Source organism: Tachypleus tridentatus, chromosome 2 (genome assembly GCF_004210375.1).
Source record: "Tachypleus tridentatus isolate NWPU-2018 chromosome 2, ASM421037v1, whole genome shotgun sequence".
NCBI classification, from domain to species: domain Eukaryota; kingdom Metazoa; phylum Arthropoda; class Merostomata; order Xiphosura; family Limulidae; genus Tachypleus; species Tachypleus tridentatus.
In genome coordinates, this window is record NC_134826.1 from 145,778,530 (window position 1) to 145,799,649 (window position 21,120).

General features: G+C 35.8%; 2 protein-coding genes across 5 annotated transcripts in view; both read right to left on the bottom strand.

The window, feature by feature from the left end:
• Positions 1–8,251, bottom strand: part of LOC143245306 (uncharacterized) — a 355,844-nt gene extending 347,593 nt beyond the window's left edge. Inside the window, exons 1-2 of one of the 3 annotated variants that reach the window (XR_013025562.1) lie at positions 4,576–8,251; positions 1,861–2,151 (exon numbers count right to left, since the gene is read on the bottom strand). Coding sequence is in view for 2 of the 3 variants with exons in the window: in XM_076491496.1 (XP_076347611.1) it covers positions 2,001–2,151; positions 4,576–6,903 (2,479 nt within the window). In the remaining variant the exon portion in view is untranslated. The remainder of the gene's footprint in view (positions 1–1,860; positions 2,152–4,575) is intronic. The other 2 variants (XM_076491496.1, XM_076491497.1) reach the window with 2 other exon arrangements.
• Positions 8,252–16,762: 8,511 nt separating this feature from the next.
• The window catches only part of LOC143245307 (retinoic acid receptor RXR-like), a 39,676-nt gene continuing 35,318 nt past the window's right edge, over positions 16,763–21,120 (bottom strand). Inside the window, exon 8 of one of the 2 annotated variants that reach the window (XM_076491498.1) lies at positions 16,763–18,909. In XM_076491498.1, the coding sequence (XP_076347613.1) occupies positions 18,659–18,909 (251 nt within the window). In that variant the 3' untranslated portion in view covers positions 16,763–18,658. The remainder of the gene's footprint in view (positions 18,910–21,120) is intronic. The other variant, XM_076491499.1, reaches the window with a different exon arrangement.

Sequence of the window (21,120 nt, forward strand, 5' to 3'; positions counted from 1 at the left end):
TCTGTATGAAAACGGTTAATAATTGCTGATAAAATATAATATTAAAATAACTACACAATGGGCTATCTGTGCTGTGCCTGCTAGGAGTATCAAAACTCGTGCCCCCCCCCCAGTGGCTCAGCGGTGTGTCTGCGGACTTACAACGATAAAAACCGGGTTCCGATACCCGTGGTGGGCAGAGCACAGATAGCCCATTGTGTAGCTTTGTGCTTAATTCAAAACAACAACAAAACTCGTTCTTAGCATTATAAGCCTTTTGGGAGTAATATTCTGAAGGAGATATGTTTAAATAAAGTCTGCAACGTGGAATTTTATCGTTTGTTTTACCAATTATAAAAACACTAAAGAGATATCTTGACATAACCATATCTAATTTTGAACCGACAAACTTGATGAAAGGCAGCTTGTCAACGGCACCCACTTCCAACCGACAAACCAGATGGAAGCTGTTAGTTAACGGCACCCACTTCTAACGGACAAATCAGATGGAAGCTGTTAGTCAACGGCACCCACTTCCAACCGACAAACCAGATGGAAGCTGTTAGTCAACGGCATCCACTTCCAACCGACAAACCAGATGGAAACAGCTAGTCAACGGTACCTACTTCCAGTTCTTTGACTTTCCTTGTTTGACATGAAACATTCACCGCTAAAAAGTGCGGAGCACATTTTTTGCGACAACGGTCCGCAACCTTGAATCCTCAGATTTATAAATACACACGTTATTTTTTTACCCATTCTACCCTGGCTCTGGTAAGATTTCGGTTCAATTTCGAAAAAAAGGAGATTTTAAATAATACTGAATCGTCTATACACTGGTATTTTTAGTCTCAGCTGTATATACCTGTAGAGAGAAAAAGAGGGTCTTGTCCTTTGGTATACAGCATTTACCAAAAATCTTCCTCACCCAACTCAACAACAACAACAACAGAATAGCATTTCGTACAGTTATTCAAAAACACACAAACAGTTATATATGTATGCAGGGTCGTAGATTCTGGGATGTATGGTGCATACAGTCATTCCCCCCCTACAGTTTGGTCTGTTGAATTGTTTTATTGAATCACAGGCCTACAAATTGTGTGTTTGTTTTTGTGATTCTCGTGTTCTTACCAATCGAATTACATAATTAGGCCTAGATGTAGGCTTTTTCAGTAGCCCAAATGTACATCCTTAATATAGGCGTGCTTCTAAGCTTTTCGATCCAAGCGATAGTTCGTAAGTATCAGTCAGTAGGCCTAAGTATACATACAAGTATCGTAGCAACAAGATTACTCTGTGACTGCATGTTTACAGCTCTCAGGTTCACGTAATCACAGATTACCAATTTGCAAATTAAACAGTCCACATAAGTGGTTGCAAAAATCATCCCCACCCCATCGGGTGTAAAAAAAAATCTACGCCCGTTATGCATGCATATAAAATCAAAGTCTGTGACCATCATATTTGTGTCTGTACAAAAAGAAATTGGGTTTTTACGTTTATAGATTAGTAAGACTAGCTTAATTAATTAATTAGCTTACACTAGAATACGGTTAGGAAACTTACTGAACTGACTTACCCAACATAACTTATGATAGTTTACAGTACGGTGAGAATAATTGAAAACAAAACCAGCAATAAATAACTGTAACGCGCCAAACATACTTGCCCTTTCAGCCGTGGGGGCGTTATAATCTTACGATCAATCCCACTTTTCGTTGGTAAAAGTAGCCCAAGTTGGGTGGGTAGTGATGACTAACTTCCTTCCTTCTAGTCTTACACTGCTAAATTAGGGACGACTAGCACAGATAGCCCTCGAGTAGCTGTGTGCGAAATTCAAAAAACAAACAAACAAACAAATAACTTTAAAGCTCTTACAAAATATCAAGCCAGACAGACGCCAGTCACTGCTTGATTCACGCACGAGGTGCAGAACAAGAGGTCCTCTTCTCTTCTGTTTGTTTAAAAATTTCCGATTGGTTTACATATCGATTTGTTGTTAGAAGTAATGTACCTACCCGTTACACCATTTATTTCTGTTGAAATTTGAGTTCTTGAGTGTTTGTCCAGAAGATTATAGCCTGGAGAAACTTCAAGGTCATCCTGTATGTGCGACGTTCCAGCAGGATATGTGAATACCGTTGGCTCCTCGTCAAACTGGATTGCAAGCTAAAGAACACAACGACACGAAGAAAGTGAAAACACAGTATCGTTTCCGACTGTAAACATACGTAAGTGAAGACATTAGTAAACACAGTAGACGTCATTATAACGTTCTTAAAATGAACATTAACCCTAAGGCGGGAAATACGTTCAGTCACAACCACCCGAAAATATCTGTTACAACCAGTCCCATTTTATGACATATTGTAATACTGACCACAGTTCTGTACGAAAATACGTTATGTTATTGTAATGGTTTGGTTTGTTTTGAATTTCGCTTAAAGCTACTCGAGGGATATCTAATTTAGTAGTGTAAGACTAGAGAGTAGGCAGCTAGTCATCACCACCCACCGCCAACTCTTGGGATACTCTTTTACCAACGAATAATGGGATTGGCTATCACATTATAACGCCCCCACGGCTGAAAGAGCGAGCATGTTTGGCGTGACGGGGATTCGAACTCGCGACCCCCGGATTACGAGTCGAGTGCCTTAACCACCTGGCCATATCGGGCCCACTATCAAGGATTTTGTCCCGCTTTGAAACGAATAACAGGACTGACTGTCACTCTTACAAAGCAGCCGCGGATTAAAGTGCAGAATGTATTTAATACCATAATAGTCTGATGTAATTAAAGCTAGGGTTGTTGTTTTGGAATTTCGCACAAAGCTACACGAGGGCTATCTGTGCTAGCCGTCCCTAATTTAGCAGTGTAAGACTAGAGGGAAGGCAGCTAGTCATCACCACCCACCGCCAACTCTTGGGCTACTCTTTTACCAACGAATAGTGGGATGGACCGTCACATTATAATGCCCCCACGGCTGGGAGGGCGAGCATGTGTGGCTCGACTCGGGCGCGAACCCGTGACCCTCAGATTACGAAGCGCACGCCTTAACGCGCTAGGCCATGCCAGGCCCTTAAAGCTAGGGTATAATAAAATTATTAAAATATTTGTTAACAAGAAATGAAAAGTTTGCTTTTTCAGAAGGTTACTTATAATTTAGAAACAAATCGGGAAAATGTTGCTTATAATAAGTATATATGTACGTGTTTCCAATAGATAGAAATATGTGTGAAATGTAAGTACAGATGTGATGTTTAAAATAAAAAACTTGATAAGTTCAAGGTATCAATAAGATCTTTTAAGTTAAGAAATATAAAGCTTCTGCTGTATATCTTTTTACACCTATTACACTGATTTCAAGTTACAATCGAAATGTTTATTTGCTTGTTTTAGAGTAAAGCCACACTGGCCTATCTGCTGTGTCCACCGTGGGGAACTGAACCCCACATTTGTAAGTTTGTAGACTTATCGATTTCCCACCAGGAAATTACAACTCGAAGACGCCAGGAATGTAAAACTTTCTGAATATTAAAGTGCAGGTTTTCTTCTCGGAGTATACCGACTGCTGGTCACACACTGAATATTAAAGTGCAGGTTTTCTTCTCGGAGTATACCGACTGCTGGTCACACACTGAATATTAAAGTGCAGGTTTTCTTCTCGGGTATACCGACTGCTGGTCACACACTGAATATTAAAGTGCAGGTTTTCTTCTCGGGTATACCGACTGCTGGTCACACACTGAATATTAAAGTGCAGGTTTTCTTCTCGGAGTATACCGACTGCTGGTCACACACTGAATATTAAAGTGCAGGTTTTCTTCTCGGAGTATACCGACTGCTGGTCACACACTGAATATTAAAGTGCAGGTTTTCTTCTCGGAGTATACCGACTGCTGGTCACACACTGACTATTAAAGTGCAGGTTTTCTTCTCGGAGTATACCGACTGCTGGTCACACACTGAATATTAAAGTGCAGGTTTTCTTCTCGGAGTATACCGACTGCTGGTCACACACTGAATATTAAAGTACAGGTTTTCTTCTCGGAGTATACCGACTGCTGGTCACACACTGAATATTAAAGTGCAGGTTTTCTTCTCGGAGTATACCGACTGCTGGTCACACATTTTCAAAGGTTACGGCCGGAAATATTACATTTATGTGAAATATAGCTCAGGATTTGGTGATTACCTCCTAACGTCGGCCTGGCATGGCCAATCGTGTTAAGGCGTGCAATTCGCGCCAAACATGCTCGCCCTCCCAGCCGTGGGGGCGTTATAAGGTGACGGTCAATCCCGCTATTCGTTGGTAAAAGAGTAGCCCAAGAGTTGGCGGTGGGTGGTGATGACTAGCTGCCTTCCCTCTAGTCTTACACTGCTAACTTAGGGACGGCTAGCACAGATAGCCCTCGAGTAGCTTTGTGCGAAATTCAGAAACAAACAAACAATCCTAACGTCAAGTGTTATTGTAAAAGTTTCTCGTACAATAATGTATTTTGTGAACTTATAAAATCACCAGTGATCCAGACTGTCTTTATAGTCCATCTAAACAAATTAGTGAAAACAAATTATAGAAAGAAAAATGTTACCTTCTTATTCCTAGTCGTAAGAAAAGCACTCTTTCCTACTTTCGTGTTCTCACCAATAAATGCAAGTCCTGAAACCAGCGAGAGGTTCAGACCAACTTCTGTTTCTCTGTGTGTATATTCTTCGTCTTCGTACTCTCGACTCTCGCCAAAATTACCATCAATCATTATACCATTGGAATTACCATTTGTTAGTTGTATCTTCTTTTGAAAAGCGTGGTTAGAAGATGTACCCCAAGGTTTGGGGTGCAGAGCTACGTTTGGCTGTACATCCTTCCCTCTAAAATCAAACACTATTGTGTTCTTATTAGAAGAAGGCTTCTGTGGCCACAAAGAAGCTTTATTCCCAAGAAGTGCACTTGATCGAAGAACTTCTCCAATGACTTTTTCTTCTTGTTGATTTCGTGAAACATCGGGTGGTTTGGTAGAGTGCAACGTAGAACAGTGCTCTTTCACATCTTCTGGAAACTTCTCAACTTCACCAGTTTTATGAGTAATGGGCTTACGTATATTTTCATATCTTAACATTGGTTCAGTAGCTGATGGTTCATTTTCACGTGGTTTCAAAGGTTCTTTGGGCTGATATTTGGGTGCAGGAGAGACCGTTGTTACTGTTGCAATGTCTGTATTTTTTGTTGTTGAACTGCCTGCTGGGATTTTTAAATTTGATGATAGCTCTCGTTTAGGAACAGAAGGCGCTTTGGCTTTCTTTGTTCGTCTTGTGGATCTTTGATTAGGCTTAGGTTTCACCAACAGAGTTCTCTTTCCTCCAAATACCATGGTCGATCCCTGAGACCGAATTCTTTCCAAAGCTTCACTAGAAACGGACCTCACACCATCTTCGAGTTCTCGACTTGTTTTAAGGTGGCCTGACGAAATATCTTTACTATTTTCTTTAGTTTCATTGGTTTTGGTTTTTCCCTCGTGACAAGTGACTGAAGGACTCCTTTTAGAAGTATTTTGTGGTTTGAAACTTACAGTCACGTCATTTATATGTGGTTCCAACTTCACCACCCTACTTTTCTGACCATATCTATCATTAGTTCGTTTGGTGACCGATTTGTCAAGTAACTCTTTTTGTGGCTGTGTTGAGGGTGTAATAATCAATGTTACTGGGCATAAAGAGGTTATGTTTTCCACTTCACTTTTCACTATTGGTTGTCTTTTGAGTTTCACCTGTTGATAGGAATTAATACTATTAGTCGGTAATTCAAATATTCGTTTATACGTACGTACAGTGTCGCGTTTGCAAAAGTTGTCGTCACTTAAGTTAAAAGTATAATTAGTTCTGTTTTCTTCCTGAGTACTGGCATTCGGTGAGCACTGACCAGATCGTCGAGCCTGCGCAGACTGTTCTAGGATTACTACATTTTCGTTATTGAGCACTGAATTGGACATTTGACCGCGAAGAGAATAAAGATTTTTAACTGGTGGTGGTCTTCTATGATGCGTCTGTTTCGGTTTATGGTTATGTTGTAGAGGGTTTACTGTATCACCTTGCACACTGTCTCTACCTCTGGAAATTGTAAAATTATCATGTTTAACTGAATTCTTTTCAGTTTTATTATCTACAAAATATGCCTTCTCTGATGTCGTTGTGCTAGTAGTCACTTTGATTGATTGTCTTAGATTTTCATTTGCTTCCACGTCAGCCATTAATTTCCTATTTCCCATGTATTCTTGTGAGTTATTGTTTTCTATTTCACTAACGAACTTGGATTTAAGTTTATTCACTATTCCAGGTCCCCATACCAGTTCCTTCTCGTCTTCCTCCATAAAATGCGAAGAAGAGATTGGACTAACATTGTTAGATACTGGAGATAATACATGGAATCGATCTTGTGAGGTGTCTCTTTCGCTTAAGTTTTTATTTTTACAGACTTCTGTGCGGCCTTTAATGGTATTTTCTCGCATACTAGAAGCTGAACTAATCCTCGCTGTGCTGGGCACCATTATCACGTCACTTTGATTCTCAATATGCATTTGCTTTACGTTTCTAACTGACGACTCTGAAGCAGCAGATGAACTAGTGTTTCCTGCACTGGTCGTTGTTTGACCACCAGGTCCACGAGAAGTCGTGCTGGGTAACAGCAGCTGGAAAGACCGCTCACCCGCAATATGCTTACACGTGCCGTGAAATTCTGCCTTAGCCCTTTCGCTCAGGTAACCTATCCGGGTTGGCGGAGACTTCCACGGTTCTGTAGTTGTTACAACATAACGTTTCTCGATAGCAGGGTCCGAAATTACTTGCTTGTACAGGGTTCGCTTCCTCTTTAAAAGTTCCTCAACCCATTTGGGTTGCTCGTCTTTGTTATCGGTAGACGCCAACATAATACGTTCCTAGTGAAGCCTCGTCATCAATAGTTGCTTTTTACAAGGGTTCCTCCCTCCTATTCCTTTTACACCCCTCGATTTCAAGTTATTATATCCAGGGCGATCCTTAACCACGTCAAACCGGCCTGTCACTGGTTCACTTACCTTGTTTCACAGAAACTGTCACTAACAGTGAGGGAAATCCCAAGTTCATCAGTCTTCATTTTAAGAAGTTACTTATTCCTTGGAGCCTAAGACATATTAACGTTGAGGATTAATTCGATTTTCGTACATCGATTCAGCAGAGATTTGATTAAGTTCTTTATCAAGGATTAAACACAAATAAACCTTTTAGCGTCTTATGAACACACTAATCAACAGTTTTAACATTAACTGAAAATACGTTTTAACAAGTTCTAGGCTTAACCAGTGTAAAATATTAGCTACTATCTGGCACTCCTTGCCACTCGTGAATAGCTCAACGCCATTTTGGAAAACTGTTGCTTTACTAAACTTTTTACTTACTTATATTATTCATGCTGTTAATTCTAACGTATGTAGTCTCGAGATCAAAGTTTGCTGATAAAGCAATTTTGAGTAACCTCGGAAGTTTTAATAAAAAAAAATCACGCTTTATCATGTGCGTTATTGCTGCCACCTATTGAGAACTAATTGTACTTCGTCATCACATGGATTATCAAAATTCAACATAAACTAAAACCGTATTTTAACTCCTTGAAAACGTAATATTTAAGGCAATTTTTATACAATTTATTAACGTAATTTATATAATTACAATAAAAATTTTGAAAAACAGGCATGAAGTAGGTATTTCAATGCAAAAAAATTACAGAAACAGGGTACAAATGAATACGCAAAATCGTTCAAAAATCCTACATAAGCAGTCATATACTGCTCCATCTACATTCTGAAAAGAACATAAACTTTTATCCGCAACTAAGTATCGAATTCCTTTCACTTACATCAATTTTGATTTGTATGGAAATGTTAAAATGAATAATATTATTACATATGTAAAAGACGGCTGGTATGGGTAGAGATTGTTTGTTTGTTTGAATTTCGGGCAAAGCTACTCGAGGGCTATTTGCGCTAGCCGTCCCTAGTTTAGGAGTGTAGTCAATAAAACAAAAAATGCTGTACTAATTGAAAGGATCCCAGGGTAAAAGTTGTAATGTGAGACACAAAATGTACCGTTGGTTTTGGGGGAAACTGCAGAAGTAAAACTGATGGATTATTTCTGTTTCAATTTGTTTTTGGTTATAACAAACTAATATAATTAGTAAGAGGGTTGGATTTTCTGTTGCTAATGCAGTTTATCTTTTTTTATTTTCTTTTAATTTGCTTATCTCTATCGGTATTAATATTCTAAATATATATATATATATATATATATATGTATATTAGTGAAATTAAATAACTTATATCTAAATGAAGTTAAATGCATATACAATATCATGAGGAAGGACTGTGTTAAAAACAGCAAATCCCGATCTCTGATTAGTTATATTCTAACCCTAAAATATTTAAGCCATAAATCTAAACACATTAACATGAAATTTAAAAAACAATTTTTATAATACGCTTCACTTTTTCTTCTTTTTTTTAAAGAAGTTCTGGGGTACAACGAGGGATTATAAAATTATTCCTAGGTTTTGGAAGTGACTACGGAAGTAGAACCCACATTGCGATGAGGATACACCGTCTATCAGCTTCAAAAACCTAAACACATTAACATAAAATTTTAAAAAACCTTTCATTTTAAATCTTTAAAATACACTGCACATTTTTTAGAAAGAAATTCTAGGGTACAAGCTACAACGTGGGATTATAAAATATATCCTAAGTAAGTAACATATAGATGTTGGACGTTGTGGGCTTGAGCACCCACTTCTCGCTCTCCCAATTTCCTTACGTGAGACTAGCGACGAGGGTGGGTGCTCAACCCTAGAATTTCTTTACTAAAAAATGTGCAGTGTATTTTAAAGATTTAAAATGAAAGGTTTTTTTAAATTTTATGTTAATGTGTTTAGGTTTTTGGCTTGAATATTTTATGATTATAATGCGTGTGTGTAAAACGACTGGTACGAGTTGAGAAAGCACTATATAGAGGAGCGAACAACGTTTCGACTTTCTTTTGTGAACCTGACGATGACCGAAGAAGGTCGAAACGTTGTTCGCTCCTCTATATAGATCTCTCTCTACCCATACCAGCCGTTTATATGTATATATTTTTCTCTACAAGTGGGTTTTCTCATCATCACGGATTATAATTACACATTTGACCATAAGGTGGGTAACAAATGTCCAAACTGTGAATTCTTCTTTCTTAGAAAAATATCTTTCTCCCGTAAGCAATAAGTAGCAGTCAACTTGTCTTCAACCCTCATCGAAAAGTAAGATGTGACTTTCACTCTAATAACACACCAACGGGTACTAAAGCGAGAAACACATCATTTGTTGGTAACGGGACAAGAGCCATGTATTCACAGGCTGGCACACTTAACAGTGATCCACTCTATGTGCAGTTTTATGAAATAAACAAGTAATCTCTTTCTCACAAATATGTAAATATTTCTAAATGTAAACCAAAATCATATTAATGTATCTGGATTTTCACAAGCATATGACAAGGTGCCAAATAAAAGACTTGCAAAACAAATTATCTCTATACACGTAAGAGATACGTTAGTAAACTGAATACAAGAGTGACTGGAGAGAAAACAAACATTTTTGTTTAATAGTCAAACTTGACTAATGCGACTAGTTGTGGTACATCATTGTTCAGTTTTAAGACCTTTGTTCTTTCTGATTTAGATCAATGACATAAGATGAAGGAATGGTCAATAGATTATTTAAATTTGCCTTAGATATCAAGGTCTTGAGTGTTGCTAGCTGTAAAGAGGACGCTGCTATTTCGGTTTCTAAAAATGTGATTGGTCTTTGGAATGTGTTGCTTTCAGATGTCATGGAGACATTAAACTTAAGTGAGTTTAAAAGAGGACTTGATAATTATATGAATTATAAGAGCTGGCTTTGAGTGTTTTTATTAATAGTTTTAATTTAGAGTATAGACAGTCTAGATGAACCAGTAGGTTTCCTATGGTCCTTAAACATTTTACTTGAAATGTTTCTTTTGCATCCTAGGAAAGTGAGCCGACCAATCATGCTAAGAAAAAACAAACTTAGCTTGAGTTACACCACTATTTTTAGAAGAAAAAAAATACAAAATTCAATTAAAAATATTATTTTTGAACAAATAAAATAAAGACACTCATGCAAGAATACGAACAGAGTTGGATTTTTTTTTCTGTCTGAGTCTCTTTAGGATAAGGATCCTTGGGCTGATGTAACAACAGATAATGTGGTTGTGAATCTTCTCTCTCTCTTTAGTTGTTTGGGTATATAATATTGTATACCCGGGAAAATCAAGTACACTAGACCTCTTTCTCCTTCCTTGTCATTGTTAGATTGGCATTATTAATACATTTAAAGTTAATACATGGGGGCCAGAGTGATGAACATAACTCAGACCCTTTTTAGGTCAATGTCCATGTACAGGGTGGCCCGTAAGTTCCTACCCATTCATATGTTATATTCAATTACGCATGTATTATAAATTTGTTTCTTTATTCACATAAATATGGCCGATGTAAGCCCATTTACACTTGAAGAGCGTATTGTGCATAATACGAGGTCTGTTCAAAAAATACGCGGACTGTTTGAATTGCGCGGCTCCAGGGGAATCCGCTTGGTGTCGCTAGGTTCGCACAGATCAGCTGATTACGACGTCATTTCCCGATTGCAGATATCTTCATTTGTGTATTAGCTACGCGGTTTTAAGTGAAGTGCGATTTTTTCGTTTGGCGGATTTCAGAATGAATGACCTGAAGGAGCAATGACTTGCTGTGAAATATTGTGTTAAACTTGGAAAATCTGCGACTGAAACTTTTGCTATGCTTAACACGGCTTACGGTGATGTTACTATGAAGCGTACGGCATGTTTCAAGTGGCATGAACGTTTTAAGGATGGTCGACAGTTCATTGAAGATGATGAGCGTCTTGGACGTCCTTCCACGTCAACTGACGACCCACACGTCGACAAAATCAACACCCTGGAGCGGGCAAATCGACGTCTGACTGTCAGGGAGCTTGCTGAAGTGTGTGGAATATCAGTTGGATCTTGTTACGAGATTTTGACCGAAAAATTGAAGATGCACCGCGTTGCTGCAAAATCTGTGCCTCAGAACTCGTGAGTTTTTGGCCAAACACTCGATCACTGTTCTTCCTCACCCCCCTACTCACCTGACCTTGCTCCTTGCGATTTTTTCTTGTTCCCCAAACTCAAAAGACCCTTGAATGGAAGAAGATTTGAGACGATTCCCGAGATAAAGGCAAATGCGACGAAGGAGCTGGAGGACATTACAAAAGAAGCGTACCAGGACTGTTTCAACAAGTGGAAACACCGTTGGGATAAGTGTGTGCGTTGGGGAGGAGAGTACTTTAAAGGAGTCTCAGACATGTAACTTCTAAATAAAGTACATTTTGTTTTATGACGTCAGTCCGCGTATTTTTTGAACAGCCCTCGTATTATGCAGCGAGAATGAGGGACAGCACACAGATACACATGATCTATGGATGGGTAGGGACTTACGGGCCATCCTGTATATTGTACTTTCAAATTATCTAAATCTAGAATATATCTGGCCTGTTTTGTTTTAGCACCAGTATATATATATTATTTATTTATACTTAATTTAAGCTTAATGTTCTAATGTATAAGTTTATCGGGGAGAGGTGTTTAGGACTCTCTTCATCATATGTACAATACCTGTTTAGTTCGCATAACAGCTCATTTTTTCTCCAGTTTTTATCGAAATATTTTATTGTACTATGTAGAAGTCTATCCAGTATTGTTTGTGTATTAGAGTATTTGTACATGAACTTTGAGGAAGTGGTTTCGGGTACTCTATATGCTATTGTAATTAGTGTAGTTTTGTTTGCAGTTGTTGTTTTACTTACGTTAATCCATGCAGGAGCTGCATAGTCTACTACTGGTTTAACGTAGGTCTTGTATATTACAAGGATGTTTTCAGGTGTTGTTCCGCAGTTTTTACCAGTTAGACTCCTAGCATAGTTTATTCTTCGCCAAATTTAAGTTTTTATGTTATTTACATGTTTTGTCCAGATAAGTTTAGAATCACATGTTAGTCCTAAAAATTTTGCAGATGTAGCAGTCTGGAGAAGCGCTCCGTCCATTTAAATCTGCGGTGGTACTTTTTGACATTTCGTTGATTTTGAAAATATCACTAATTGTGTGTTTGCTGTTTATTTTAATTCTATATTTTTAGCAGTATTCACTTATTCTGTTTAGTTGTGGTTGTATGTTAGTGGCTACAATTTCTGGTGTAGGGGCACTTTTCCAAATTGCTACATCATCAGCGAACTGTGACTTACCACCCCTCCTTGAGGGACTCCAGCATCTGGAGTGAAGAACTCCGAGAAAGTTCCCTCTACGTTTTCTATTTTCCAGAAAGTTAGATAACAAGGTAGTCCCATTTCATACATACGGAACCAAAGACCATTGCCTTTCAGTGTCGAATGTTTTCTCGATATCGATGTAGTAGGCGACAGTGCATTCTTTTTTTATTAAAACTATTTATTATCGTTTCAGTAAACCTAGTTAAATGATATGTCGTTTGTCTAATTTTCTAAATCCGTTTTGTTCTTCTGGTTATTTTGAAGTAATCTCCAAAAATGTGGCGAGTCTGTAACTTATTATTCATTCAATGTCTACACGGCTGGTCAGGCTGATTAGTCGATAACTGTTTGGCTTATTGGATGGTTTTCCTTCTTTGTTGAACATCAATGCACTAACTTGCTTCCAAGAAATTTTCAAATAATTTTGGAGTGTCTTTTATGAGGAGAATTGTTTGTATGCCATCATTTCCTGGTAATTTGTGTTTTGAATTCTTCACTGCTTGTTTGAGTTCAGTTAGTGTGATTATTTTGGTGAGCAGCAGAATATTATAATAATAAGTATTATCAGTGTTATTGTTAATAATATTGTTTGGAAACTATGGTTTGTATAATTATATGTTATGTGTTACATGGTTGTAGAAACAGTTGTTCATGACTCGGTCATTATGTGTTTTGTAGTTGATATCTAAAGGTTTCTGCTTTTTCTTTGTTGGTACTCGCTAAGGTGTTATGTTTCAGGGTTGGGTATTTTCTTGAAGCGGCTTTATTGGTGAATCTTTTTAGGTGCAACCGAAACTATCCAGGGTGAGTTTGTTCATTTAGTTGGGAGCAGAAGTTATCCCATTTTTCTTGTTTTAGCGTGCATCTACTAATACTAAAACCTGGTTTGTTTTGAATTTCACGCAAAACTAAACGAGGGCTATCTGCACTAGCCATCTCGAATTTAGCAGTGTAAGATTATAGGGAAGGCAGCTAGTCATCGCCAACTCTTGGGCTACTCTTTTACCAACGAATAATGGGATTAACCGTCACATTATAAGACCCCCACAGCTGAAATGGAAAACATGGAGTTATGGAGATTCGAACCCACGACCCTCAGGTTACAAGTCAAGTACTTAAGCAGTAAAATGTGATGTAGCCAGAAATAATTTGTTTGTTACCAACTTCAATACAAAACACATGATGGTTGAATTATATATATTTGTTTTTTGTATTAACATGTGATAAACAACAAAAAAAGTTTGACAGATGTAAACAGCAGCAGACCTAACATATTTTAATACCTAATTAGATTTTCAGAACACTTTATTTTGGTTATGAGAAAGTTCATAAATACAATAAATTCATCTTGGCAGTAGACAGAAAAACAAACGGAACATAGTTTGAGCTTAGAATAATAATTATTCCACTTACATTGTGAAATACAGACAATACATAATATTTACGTGTTATGATACCAGTGTTGTGGGAGAAATATTCAAAATGGGGGAAGTGTGGTATATTCGACCAATCAAAGTGAAGAAATATGTGTCATACATGCACGCCTAACATCTTGGGTCCGGGACTCACCTTATGGCCTTGAAAGCTCTTGGGTTCTGGATTAAATTTTAACATTCTCCAGCTTTTCCTGAGTGATATTCTTAATTTTCATGCACTTTTAATGGGACGAGTTGAAAAGTGAGTGGACATGTCCCCCACTCCCACTGGAATCATAATATCCTATATTAAAATAAACGACACCAAACTAACAGACTTACCATTATATACAACATATTCACTAAACTACTTAGAACTTTACACACTATAACACAGATTATTTTCAAAAAATCGTAGGGCACAGCCAGTTATAAAGTGTCAGTTTGTTCAATATCATTAACATATATTAAATATTTTACCATTGTTTTCACAGTAACTAGTTTTCCTTTCTTTTATAAAGGTTCATATCCAATTTTATAAAAAGCTACTGAAGTACACATATGTGATTTATCATAAATACAGCAGGTCTTAGATTGATATGCATTTCTGTATATATCACACACACACACACACACAAAACATGGCTACCATGTATGTGGTTATTACAGATTTGAGCAAGTTGTGCCTATCTTAAAATATTCAATATTTCATAAGTATTTTTCAGAAACAATCAGCAGCAAAACGCCCCCTACTTACATCTAAAATGTCAAAATATGGCTTTGTATAAACAATCAGTTATTTCATACTTAACTTTGTTTAGCAGAAAGTTTTTTTGTTTGTTTTTTTAAATTTGCAGTACAAATGAACTGTTTGCTCTTCCAAACATAGGTAAATTCTTTGACAAAACACTTTGGTTGTCAGGACATGGAGCACTGTGCTTGACAAAATGCCACCTCAATAATCTCCATGTAATATGTTAAACACACAAAATGGCTCAATAATAGTGTATCGAAAACCCCTTGTTGGAACATAATCCGAGAAATATTTTATACAGATAATTTGAATATATTTCAACTGCACATCAGGGGTGCACAACCCAATTTTTTGTTGGGGTCAACCTGGAATGTTAGTGAGACTTGGAGGGCCATAATTTTTATTCCTCCAAAAAAGCATTTTGAGCCCTTTGCATTTCCTACTAACTCTCAAAATTATTTACAAAATGTCTACAATGGAGACGCATTTAAATTTAATAACACACAAAATATGGGTGTATTAAACAATTCTGTAGATAATTCTGAAATGTACTCCAGGAGAAACACTAAGTCATAAGATGTGGACAAACAAATTACATTCCACTTGTAATTTTATGGAACTATTTCATTTATGACAGTGTACTGTGAAGCCATAGTGATGTGGCAATTATAACTAATAAGTGAAATGGATTATGCTCTGTTGGAGTTAAACATATTTTGCATCAAATTATTACAAAAAAATGTTTTCAATTTTTGCACACTATAATTTTGTGTCACGTACTATAGAAAATAAGCTGGCAGACCAAATTTGGTCTGTGGGCTATATGCTGTGCACCTCTGAGTGTATGTTATGCTTGTTAGTTTGTTGTGATTCACTTTAGTACTAATAGCTCTGAGCAGATACTTTAACAAGCTTACTGAGGTGTTTATCTCTGTAGAATAATAATATACAGCAAATATAACAATGATTGGCACTTCAAGACTGAAACGTACACAAAATATCGATTTATAAAAATTGTCTTAAAACACTATAATAAATACATTTCATGTTAACAATCATTAACATATTGTTTGTTCGAATCGTGTAAAGTATAAATATATTTTTAAGAAATATTTTTTTTCCTTTCTATTTCTATTTAAGCTCAAGCTTTTGATTTTTCCAAATAAACAAAAAGCCAACCACAAAAACTACATTTAAATATCTTCTAGGTAAAAAACAGTTAGTACTTATACAACATTCTGGCTATGTCCCTGAAATATACAGAATAGGTATAAATTAACATTTTACTAAAACGTATTTGACATGGTAATAAAAACCTATGAATCTCAATCTCAGCTAATTACATAAACAGAAGTAACATGGTTTGACTAGTACTCAAATAAGAACATGATTCTTTGTATTCCATGCAACCAATAGCAGTACTTTCTCGAACATGATTCTTTGTATTCCATGCAACCAATAGCAGTACTTTCTCGAACATGATTCTTTGTATTCCATGCAACCAATAGCAGTACTTTCTCGAACATGATTCTTTGTATTCCATGCAACCAATAGCAGTACTTTCTCGAACATGATTCTTTGTATTCCATGCAACCAATAGCAGTACTTTCTCGAACATGATTCTTTGTATTCCATGCAACCAATAGCAGTACTTTCTCGAACATGATTCTTTGTATTCCATGCAACCAATAGCAGTACTTTCTCGAACATGATTCTTTGTATTCCATGCAACCAATAGCAGTACTTTCTCGAACATGATTCTTTGTATTCCATGCAACCAATAGAAGTACTTTCTCGAAGTAGAAATGCCAAAAATAACTATTATTCTGACAAAAATAAAGAATGTATTCTGTTATTTAATAGAAGAGACTTTAAGATATTTTTAATTCATTACCATAGACATATATTCTTCCCCATAGTACTGCTATGGACACATCCATGAGGTGTATTATAAATATAAAACCTTTGCTGTGGGAGTAAAAAAAATGCGATATTAACCACATAATAGGTTTTGTGTTTTGTACACCATAAAGAAAGAATATAAAATCTCTTCAAAAGAAACCGGGTTTCCCAGTTTCAAATATATAATGAAAGATAAAAATAAAGCGTATTTATGTTTATGTAGAAAAATGACAGTGAGAGTTGAAATGTAAATCTTCTATAACTTGTGAGAGAAAACATTGAGTTTCATCCATAATAACAAAATGGAATAATGGTTGAAAATAAGTAACATTATTCAGTTTCCCTGATCAGGCTGAAGAAGCCAGAATAGATTTCTTTTGCATAACATTCAATTTAAAGAAAATCCTAGGTGGTACAATTAGTGCTAACAAACTTGTAATTATCAATGAAACTTAAAGAAGTCATAAATTATATGCCTGACTTACAGTTATCAACATTTATCTATCTGCCAAGAGATTGAATTATCACAGAAACAGTGATAAAAGACAACAATGGTACACACAGACATCAATAAAAAGAAAGTGTTAAATAATGTAGAGACTGAAAGTGAGAAAGGCTTATCAGTATATCTCACACACTAAACAATTATTATATTCTAGTTACAAGTTATACTATAATCTTTAATTATAAAAAGGATAAAAACTGACAATTTTCCTTCAAAAATATAAAATATTAAAAACAAAACAAGAGATGGATTATATATATACTCAGCCAAAGACAGATCTCCAAACAATAGTCTTTAGAAAAAAACTAGTAAGTTACCGAACCAAGTTGTACTCTCGGTTTACCTATATTACACACATACATTACAGGTTTTCAGGAATAAAAGTCATTTGGTTAGACTTGTGATGTTATATACAGTTTTAAGTTTCAAATCATAAGCATGCTTCAGCTGTTACTTTGTATGTATTCTAAGTTGATAAAACGTGAACCGTCCCACCCTAAATAGGTGCGAGAAACATTATAATAACAAAATGCTATTACTTTTTACCATTATATTCTTCGATGTCCCAACACAGGTGAAAAACAAAATATCTAAAAACCTTTAACAAGTTTTTTTAATTGAGGGTTACTGCCAAGTTTAATCAGGTCAGGGCAGTTCCAAGTCTAAGTGATATTTCTACCGTGAGATACAGCACACTATATCACAGTGGCCAATGGGTAGAAACATTACTGATATCTGTTTCATATTGGTTCATTTAACAGTGACAATTTAAAACCTTATATTTTATCATAATTCCTACTGTAAAAACCACTAACATTTCTCAAAGAAATTTGCCATGAACTAAAAGCCAAGTAATTTAACAAAATAATAAAAATATGACTGAAGAATAAGCGGTTAGTTTCTTCTGAATACTAGTTTCCTTTCATTCTTAAATTCTTTATGATAAGGTTTAATATAAATACAACTGTCTTTACAGAAAAGCAATTCGACATCAAATATACATTATTTTTTAAAACTGTTATTGTCTTTTAACAGCCTAAATTCTAACTTTATTCATTTCTAAAAACATGAAAAAATAAATTTAAAACATTTTTACAACAAGGATTCTTTAACTCACTAACTGCTGATTTGCCACATACAGTACAGTCTGCCTTGGCAGTTGAACACAAATGTTCGGTAGATGGTGCGCAGCTTGCAAATATTCTACTTGTGTTTAAAGCAGCTGCAGCCAAAGGGTTAGGTGTTCTGGAAATCAGCAAGCAAGTTTAACACACAATGTTTCAAACTGAGCTTTCTTATGCCACACTTAAGCCATTAATGTTGTTAGTATGTGGCAAATATTTAAAAATACAACTTATTTAAATGTGGTTATCTTCAAATTACGAGTTAAAATATAGTGTATATTTCTATCTTGGTTTGCTACAATGACGAAGAACAAAACAGATTAGAGAGAACAGTAACTATTTTAACCTATGTTACCTGGATTAATAGTACTCTGGTAATATATCTGCTACACAAAAGTATACACAAATCCTTTTCCAGTTGCACTTCTGTTAAAGTGAGCTTTATCATACATTCTACAACTAAAAGCCTGTACACGCGTATCAAGTAGCTGATGATAAAGATGTTAGTATGAAACTAATTAAGGAAAAGAGGAACAATCTTCAAAACCTCCTAAACATATCAAAGGTGTAACAATCAGGCGTTAGAGGGTGTTTGCAACATCATCATCAAATATTTGTCAATAGGCAAGTTGTTAATTAGCTTATAGAAGAAAAGGTGTTCCACACAAGTGAGGCCTATGGTCCGGAGAGCTGGAAGACGCAGGAGCAGCTTGGCAAAACGACCTGGCTGCTTTGGGGAGTTTTTTTTACAATATTCTTCCAAGGCTGCATACACTTTTTCTCGGAGGGTTTCAACGTACGAGGTCATTGTTAAGCCCTTCGCATCTGTTGGAGAAACAGTAAACACAGTTTTTGTTTATGTCACTTAGTTTTGTTTTTAGATTTTATGCACTATAAAATTAATAAACAAAAAATAATGATTTTAATTACCAGTTACACTGAGAAACAAATGTTTTGCAACCAGTAGAACTCTTGTCGAAGATCTCAGAAACTTTGATATTTAATATCTACTCTTCCAAACTTATAAGTTTAAAAAGGCTTTATGAGTTAACACACCTCACTTTTCTAATTATTCCTCTTATTATAAGAATTTTATTGTCTTTAAATCCAGGACATGAATAGTCCAGAAAGTTGAATATTTGTACATCAAGCAGGGATATTTTTCGTATGCATGTCTGATATCCAAGTCAGAATTCTAATCAGTGATGTAGAAAACCCACTTGTAGAGAAAAATATATATGTAAAATGGCTCATTTGCATCGAGAAAAATGTTTTTTACATAGAGGAGCGAACAACGTTTCAACCTTCTTCGGTCATGGTCAGTTTCTCAACCCAAATGAGCCATTTTTACATATACAAGTCATAATTCTGCCAAATTTCCTTATTATACATTGTATCTAATGTTCTACAATTCCCAACATCCCTGGTACTTCAACATACTGACGTCTGACAGTAAATGATAGTAAAGTTAGTTGTCTTCAAGGCTCACATTAATGAAAATGAGTACGAAACAGGTGTGAGCTTGTAAGTTATTTAAAGCACATTACTTGTACCTTCAAGTAAAGTTTCCAGGGTACATTGAAAACAATTATGTTTTTAAACATCGCATGTAATCTTAGCAAAATATACAAGCACTTACAATAAGATACATTTACATGGTAGAAAATTATGATGTTTCTGAAAAAAAACAAACCACAATTATTAACAAATGTTTAACACAACAAATGCGGAGATACTCTTGGACAATAGAGTATTATAATAATAGTCAAGTAAGTGTTTTTAATTCACTCATCTATTTCGATACACTGAAAGAATACACTGGAAGAACTTTTGCTTCCTTTAATTAAAAAACAAACTATATTAAGATATAGTTACAAATATTGGTCAAAACTAAACTATATTTATTAATGGCATAGAATAATTTGATGACTAACTATGGTTCATACAAAGCTCTCATCACACTGGTAGTAAATAATGGCAAGTCTATAAACTTACAATGCTAAACTCAAGGATTTAATTCTGTGTGGTGGACAGAGAGCAAAGGTCCAATTACGTAGCTAAATAAACAGTATAATGCTTTTAACGTTATTGTTCTTTATAAAGAAATTTTTAACAACTTCTGAGGCATTGTGTAAACATTCCAACTCTCAATAAACAGCAGTTAACTTTAAAATTACATTTTATTTGCTTAAAAAATAGTTTTATCACATTTTCTGGTAAGTGTTTACTTTTGAAGGACTGTTGGGTGTTTTCTTCCAACCATGGGACACTTTTCATAAACCAACTATTAGTTTGGTTTGTTTTTGAATTTCATGCAAAGCTGCACAAAGGCTATCTGCATTAACCATCCCTAATTTAGCAGTGTAAGACTAGAAGGAAAATAGCTAGTCATCACTGCCAACTCTTAGGCTGCTCTTTTACCAATGAAGCATGGGTTTTACTGTCACATTATAACGCCCCAATGGCTGAAAGGGCAAGCATGTTTCATGCGATGGGAATTTGAACCCGAGACCCTCACACTGCAAGATGAATGCCATAACCACCCAGCCAAGCTAAGCCTAAACAAACCATCACATAATAAGTATTAATCTCTGTTGCATCTCTGATAATTATATAACTAATTTTGTGTTTAAGTCTCACAATAAAAGCTAAATATTCTTCCTACAAGTTTCTGAAACATCTGACATTCTTCATTTTTCTGTTTTAATACACTATAGTTTACTTTCTGCAGAAAACCTACCCTGTAAAGATTATACCATACAACATATCACTGATTTTGCAGTAGCAATAATAATTAATATTTTGGAATTGGGAGTACATTTTACTTAAGAATAAGGTAGTAAAAGTGAAATTATTTTAGTTTATGGTCCTACCAAAGATGTGCAGGTTTATTTTGTGAGTTTCCATCACTAAACTGAAATAATTTTCCAATCCTGCATTACAGTCCACGTAAGAGAGAAGTCTTAGAATAAAACAAAGATTTCCTGCAAGTTCACTAGAAAATGTTCAGCCACCTGAGTAACTACTAACAAGGAG